The sequence below is a fragment of the Grammomys surdaster genome, unplaced genomic scaffold (genome assembly GCF_004785775.1).
Source record: "Grammomys surdaster isolate TR1022 unplaced genomic scaffold, NIH_TR_1.0 126398, whole genome shotgun sequence".
Taxonomy (NCBI): Eukaryota; Metazoa; Chordata; class Mammalia; order Rodentia; family Muridae; genus Grammomys; species Grammomys surdaster.
Window position 1 is genome coordinate 811,118 of NW_021621192.1, and position 7,957 is coordinate 819,074.

Sequence of the window (7,957 nt, forward strand, 5' to 3'; positions counted from 1 at the left end):
TCTCTCTCTCTCTCTCTCTCTCTCTCTCTCTCTCTCTCTCTCTCTCTGTGTGTGTGTGTATGTGTGTGTGTGTGTGTGTGTGTGTGCCTGTTAGTTAGTTTGGGGAAAGGTTTGTCTATTTTGTTGATTTTCTTAAAGAACGAAGACCTATTTTTTTAATACCATCATTTAATGCCCATTATGCCCTGTCCTGCTTTTAGTCTGTCTCACAGGTGTTGATCTTGAGAGTATATAATCCCAGACAAAATTTCAAAATATTAATTTTCCACTGATATACCAAGGACAATTTTTTAAAAGGCTGTTCTTAGTTTTCTCTACATGTGGCAAAAAAGAACATAAAAATAGCAATCAGTTTTTACTTGGCTGTTATTTTCTTGATTTATATTAGTCTCCTGATCTTTTATCTATCAGAGATTTGTACCATTCACCCAAGTATAAACCTAGTGGTAAGGAGCAGAGAGTTGTCAGATTGTTATTATGAAAATTGTTTTGACTTCATGGACTCCAGAAGAATTGGCAAAATGAATTAGAAATTAATAAGGAACACTGGGTGGCCCCTGAAACAGTATGTTCAAAGTAATTCAGATTATTTTTACACACCAGTATCTCAGGTTTTAAATGGCACTGCTTGGAACACAAATTGCCACACAGTTGATAGGAAAACTGTTAATCCCAGTCTCTTCAAGTGTTGTGTAACAACATTAAAATGATCCATTAAAAATTCACATGCACAAATCACTAAAACATGGAAGAATTCAAGGGTCCATCAACTTTAAATGAATACAAGATAAATAAAAAGTAACAATACAGAGATACAACACTGATATCGCTACAATGTGAAAGAGTCTTGGAAACATTAGGCTACAACCCACAAGAAGTCAGCTACAAAAGGCTGCATATTTCTGGTTAGAAAATATTGAGAGTAGGCAAAATCCCATTGGGGTAGAAAATAGGTTAGCAGTTGCATAGCACAGTAGGACTACTGAGCATAGCAGGGTGCAATGGTTTTCATGAGGGTGACAGAAAGAAACTTAAGCTCTTATTGGCGTTATGTGCTTTAAAAGGATGGATGACATGCTATGGGAAACTCTGTGTTACTAAAGCTGTTTGAAAGGAATGTGATGCTACATTGGTGAAGACTCAATAATGGAACCTTTAAATACAATTGGTGGGTATGTAAACTAGTGTAGCCATTATGAAAAATCAGTATAGATATTCCTCAAAAACCCAGAGGTATAAATGTCATGTAACTAACACATGAGTTGCAATCTGATGGTATTTAAGGCAGCATAAAACAGAGATACCTGTATGACCTTCATCACAGCACAGTTCTCAATAGACCCGTCATAAGGTCAGCATAGGAGGCCACTGACGGATGTTCAGGACAGAAAATGTGATGTATGTAATGGTACATTCTTCAGCCATTAATCAAGAATGAAACCAATTATTATTAATTATTCCAGAATGTGGATAGAAGTAAAGATTTTCCTGTTAAGAAAAGTTAGCTAGTATTAGAACACGGAAGATGATCCAGTCAGTAAAATGCCCACATAAGGGATCTGAATTTGCAGTCCCAGAACACACATAAAATGTGCAAGGTGAACATTTGCAAACCTAAGGCGACAGGAGCAGAGCTGAGACGATCCATGTAGCTTACTGGCCATCCAGTGTAGCTGAGTCAGTGAGCTGCGAATTCAGTGAGTGCCTTGGTCTAAAAATAAGAATTTTTTTAAAAGATGGACGATAATAGAATACACCCCGTATCAACCTTACATAAACACCACACACACACACACACAGACCACTACCCAGTTTAGAGACATAATATTTCTCACATACATAGAATTTTAGAAATGAAAGCAAAAGTAACAAAAACACAATATTATTAATGTAGAAGGGAGGCTAAAGAGATTAGTAGGGAGACTTCCGCCTTGGCGGGAGACCAGCGGCCTGTGGTTGTTCTCGTTGGAGGTGAAGTCGTGACACTCGGCGCAGAGCCTCAACGCAGGAACCATGTCAGAAGGGAACGCCTCGGGCGAGCCCAACAACCCTGGAGGGCCGCGACCCCTTCTCTCTGGGGCCCGGGGGCTGATTGGCCGGCGGCCCGCACCCCTGCTTACGCCGGGTCGCCTTCCCTCCATCCGCTCTCGGGACCTCACCCTTGGCGGAGTCAAGAAGAAAACCTTCACCCCAAATATCATCAGTCGGAAGATCAAAGAAGAACCAAAAGAAGAAGTAACTGTGAAGAAGGAAAAGCATGAACGGGACAGAGACCGCCAGCGTGAGGGCCATGGACGGGGACGTGGCCGTCCAGAAGTGATCCAGTCCCATTCTATCTTTGAGCAGGGTACAGCAGAAATGATGAAAAAAAAAAAGGGAACTGGGATAAGACAGTGGACATGTCAGGCATGGGACCTTCTCATATGATCAACATCAAGAAAGAGAAGAGAGAAACCAATGAAGAAACCAAGCAGATCCTGCGCATGCTGGAGAAGGATGATTTCATCGATGACCCAGGGCTAAAGAATGACACACGGAACATGCCAGTGCAGCTGCTCATTCAGGGTGGCTTTGTAAGGAGGAGAGTGAAGAGCCAGATGTTAAGCCTTTTTCGGCTGGCCCCAAGGAAGAAGACATGGAAGTGGATGCGCCTGCTGTCAAAGTGAAAGAGGAGCCACCGGATGAGGAAGAGGAGGCCAAGGTGAAAGCCCCTCCAAGAGCAGCCAGGAAGACCCCTGGTCTCCCGAAGGACGTGTCTGTTGCAGAGCTGCTCAGGGAGTTGAGCCTCATGAAGGATGAAGAGCTGCTGTTCCTTCAGCTGCCTGATACCCTTCCTGGGCAGCCGCCCACTCAGGATGTCAAGCCTGTCAAGACAGAGGTACAGGGCGAGGATGGACAGACGGTAGTCATAAAGCAGGAGAAAGACCGGGAAGCCAGGCTAGCAGAGAATGCTTGTACCTTGGCTGACCTGACAGAGGGTCAAGTGGGCAAGCTGCTCATCCGAAAATCAGGGAAGATGCAGCTCCTCCTGGGCAAGGTGATTCTGGATGTGACCATGGGAACAACCTGTTCTTTCCTTCAGGAACTGGTATCTGTGGGCCTTGGAGACAGCAGGACAGGGGAAATGACAGTCCTGGGACATGTGAAGCACAAACTTGTATGTTCTCCTGATTTTGAATCTCTCTTGGATCACAAACACCGGTGAAATGGACAGATGGAGAAGGATGGTGACTGTGCCATGACCGCACGTGTTCTCATGCAGCCTAGAAGGGGCCTTCTTAGCACAGCCATTGCAGCCTTTGGCAGCTGTAGTCCCAGTTTCCCCCGACTAGGGCCAGTGCTGCCCCCTCACCCCAGCAGCTGTGAATGGGCCTTCACACAGCATGAGTATGGAAGACATCTTCACCTCTGGGAACTTGACCCTGCTATTAATATTTTTATTTATGTCTTAATCCTCAGCTGACTGCGTTCTCCCAGAGAAGGATGGGGCAGGCTTCTTTTGGGGGAACCATGGGCTACAGGGATGGGAAGGGGAGGGGCTCGAGTGGGTAGGAAAGAACAGGGATGGGATGGAACAGAACTCGAGACTTAGGACTCAGTCCTAGCTCACTGGTTTCTAGTTCTGGGTCCTTGAACAAACTACCTAACCTTCTAAGCCTCATATTCCTCACTCGGCAAACATGAGGATAATACCTACCTCACAGGGTTGGTGTGAGGATCAAACGGAGTGTTGTAGATGAGAACTCCTTGCACAAGATCAGGCATACATTATATAAGGGTGTGTGTGTATATACACATACATACATATGTATATATATACACGTGTACATACCCATAGGCTCTCAATAAATGTTAGTTTTCCTTTCAAAAAAAAAAAAGAGATTAGTAGGGGACCAGAAGTTAGATAGAATGCAGGTATCACACATAAATAAAAGGAGGGCAAGTATCAACAAAGTACCTTACACATATGCATGCAAAGCCTAATGACGTTCACTATTACTAATTTTAAAAATGTGTTTAAAATCATAATTCTGTTTTTGTGGCATCCTCAGGATAGTTTGGAAACTACATTTCCACATGACCTTGTTTCCCTTGATATATACAGGTGTTTAGAGTATCAGCAGATTTTTCAAAAAAAAAATTTTCAGATTCATTGACTTATAAAATTTCACGTAATAATAACCAAGATTCACTCATTATTAACAATTGTTAAAACAGTCCAGTAGTTGTCTATATTTAAATTCGAGTCTTGTTAAAACTCTAGGTTGGATCACTACCCTTGTATAGAGAAACGAATGAGGCTTTCTTTATTTTCTCAGATGGTCCAGGACTTTTCCTACTGTTTGGAAATTCGGCCTGACAATAACTATGATCTGACAGACCTTTACTTCCTGAGAAAGAAGAATTACCTTTTAAAGTGTAGTATAGTCCTTTCCAGAAAAATAGAATTTATGTTTTCAATTCTAAAGTTTTGAGATTCCTAATAGAAGAGAGTGTTAGGTAGAACGCATGATCGAAGAGGCCGATTCCATCTAATACTGGACTGTCTACAAAGATGGATTGGAAACATAAAGAGCTAATAACACCAAGGATTTTCATTGCTAGGTTATCTCTTATACATTAATTATACAGCAGAGCCTGCTTTAATGGACACACTTTCTGTGAGGATGCTTTGTTTAAGAAAAGCTTCCTTTCTTTACTCTGCATTTGAATGTGGAGATACAATCTGAGTACTATCAGAAAAATTAGGTATATAAACCCAAGTTTGCATCATTGGTAATGTAAGCTTATTCTTCTACATAACCAATGAGTCAGCATTGAGGAAGAGGCTGTATCCCTATAAGGGATTCAGTAGGTTTCATCACCCTGTGCCTAAGCTACTCTGTGGTTTTATCAAACACAACAGCTTGTAACATAGAAAAAATGTAATTTCTCTTATGTATGCTTCTACTGTAAGATAGTGCATATATGTATATATATATACTTTTAATATCATTCATAAATTTGGCCCAGTGTATAAAAATGACTAGAATCCTTTATGCTTCTCTGTAACTCACTGATGATAACACTCTCCAAACAATTAAGTAAATTAATATACATTACTTTTATTTCTGTTCACATCTCATCTGACACCAAGTCTCCTACCTGTATTGGCTTTGCTTGTCCTTGCATTTTGCACAGAATACCACTGAACTGCTTTTACTCTTTCATAAATTATGTATTATTCAGAACTCTAGTAGGAAGATAAGATGTTATGTATTGATTATTGTATAACACCACCCTTTCTGGTCTATTATTCACACTGCAGTATATAGTATAATTCTTCTAGCCAGGAACTTCAAATACTTTTATATTTGTCCAAAATAATTGAAAACAAAAGCTAGTTATTTTTTGTTTACTTGTGTTACTCTATTTTGTCTGCAGCTTTTCTAAATCCATTTCTTGTTTATATATCTTCATGGGTTTCTTTTTTTTTTTTTTTTGAATGACCTAGCCTGGACCATTTTTATAGTATTTCTAGTTACCACATGAATTTCTCAAAATCAGGCTTTGATGCTCTTTTGCCTACTTGTACGTCCCCAGGGAAGCTTATAAACACAGAATGTCCCTTGTGTATTCTTTGCAGTCTTTGCTCTCACACTATTTGACTTCAGTTTGCTCTTGTTAAAAAACAAAGACAAAAGACAGAACAAACAAACAAACAAAAACAGTTGGTGCAGTTTTCTCTGGAAATTGATTGGGCTTGCTGTCCTCTGCCATTGTTTCGCTCTTCATCACCTCTAAGTTAGCTTTTATTCCATTTTATTTCATTTAAATGTCAAACAAGATAGCATATTTTGTTGTGAAGACCAGCAATGATCAGTTGAATTGATACATATCGCCAATAGATCCTGTATGACGCATTCGTGGTTCAGTTTACTGCATATATGCATGTGCACTCTATTAAGATCAGCCAACTAACAAGTGTGCTTCTCTCACAGAAGCATGATGGCCACTTCACCGTCATCCAGTTGGTCGGCATGCTGCGGGGCATCGCTTCAGGCATGAAGTATCTTTCTGATATGGGATACGTTCATCGAGATCTAGCAGCTAGGAACATACTGGTGAACAGCAATTTAGTATGCAAAGTCTCTGATTTTGGTCTCTCCCGAGTTCTGGAAGACGATCCAGAAGCAGCTTATACAACAACGGTAAGTTTCGGTGCCCTGTTCCATCACCATGTTTACTTTTAGTTGTTTAACACTATTAGAATAATTGTTCCTGGTTCTTCGCTCTCATGTCCTCTTTTTTTATTTTTCTAACTAAGATGTTACTCAGTTAAAAGGATTTTCTATATCTGAAGGCTCAGAGGGTTGCTGTTGCTGCTGTTCTTTAAAAAAAAAAAAAGTAATAAAAGCCACACACACTTCTAAGATTTCGTCTTTGGGCTTCTGACATGCTGGAACTCTGTGATCCTTATGGAGATGCGTGGCATGACTTCCTTCAGATTAAACCTGCGCTTGCCTGGGGTATTTTAGCTTTCAATAGTATTCTTCTTTAAATACGCTTATTTATAGGTCAACAACATTTCCTCTAATACTTCAAGGATAATAAGGAGCCAGTGATTCAGAAATATCTTCTTTTTAGGTGTTATTGGGTGATCCATATACACTTATAAATGAATGACGTTAGTTTCTTAGGAGACATATAAAGAATCTCTCTAGCTCTCTAAAGCATTTTCCAAATAGTACTCAGGGAGAAGGAAGCAGGGATAAAAGGCTAACGCTTTAAATCCAAAGTATCATCTTAAATTATGTGACGTCAAATTCATCGTGAATATCTTAAATATTTCTGAATTCTCCAAGTCAGTTCATTGTATTCACATACTTGGATATTGTTCTGAAGAACTGAGTCTTAAAATCTCTATTGAAGTATAAGAAACCTGTTAAGTTTTAACTGTGACTGTCATTATTTGTTTTTTAAAATTCTGGTCAGCAACTCATTTGAGGTTTAAAACTGGTTCAATGAAAAAGCAAGTCAAAGAAACTATTCAAAACATGTTTATTCTTTTCCTCTTTATAACCATGCTAGTAATTTTTAAATGGCACCCCATTAATTAATTCTTCTTTATTTTATTTTTTATTAAACATTTTGAAGTTTCACTGTATTCAATAAGCCTTACGGTAGATGGAAGTTTGACACTATCAATAAAATATTTTATGTCCTTGCTAGTTTTTTCTTTATTGGAATCTTCTATGATAATTTGTCAACATTTTCACAATTTCAATATAAAATAGGGTTCCATAGAAAATAAATTAATCTCCAAGTCTGATGTATAAGGTAGAACTAATTATTGATCTTTTAATTTAACCAAAAAGTTTTTGAAAATAAAAATCTATAGAACTGTAAAATACATTAGTCATTTTAGTGAAAAATTGATATCTCAAACTCCATCTTCTATTTGGAAAATATTGTATTTTCACTTTTCTGAAAACTTTTTTCTTTCTTCATCTTATAAACTCATAACTTATACCAATAATTAGGATTGAGAAAAATGCAGCCCTGATACTTAGCATTTGTATGAAATATTGATTTTTATAATTTAAATTTGTTATATTTGCAATCTATGAAAAATACAATAAGAAAATAATTAAAGAGCCCTTAAGCATATACATATATACTAATATATATATATATATATATATATATATATATGTGTGTGTGTGTGTGTGTGTGTGAACACTTTATTAAGCAACAGTTTAATTGCTCTTTAAAATAACAAGCTAATAGCCAGAGAAATATCTTCTTAAAACTTGTGAGTAACCCAGAGTTGGATGTACATACATGTTCATTTGATCAGCTTTAACATCAAGACTCTGTTCCAGGTCAGGCAGGGTACATAGTAACGCTGTCACAAGAAAAGAAAGAAAGAAGGAAAGAGAGAGAGCGAGGGAGGAAGCAAGGGAGAGAAGGAGGG

The 7,957-nt window shown here is 38.6% G+C and overlaps 1 protein-coding gene and 1 pseudogene across 1 annotated transcript in view; both read left to right on the forward strand.

Moving 5' to 3' along the window:
- Epha6 (EPH receptor A6) overlaps positions 1 to 7,957 on the forward strand; it is a 900,945-nt gene that overhangs the window by 793,899 nt on the left and 99,089 nt on the right. Inside the window, exon 14 of the mRNA XM_028760223.1 lies at positions 5,982 to 6,191. Coding sequence (XP_028616056.1) covers positions 5,982 to 6,191 — 210 coding nt within the window. The remainder of the gene's footprint in view (positions 1 to 5,981; positions 6,192 to 7,957) is intronic.
- LOC114614613 lies at positions 2,014 to 3,205 on the forward strand (annotated as a pseudogene).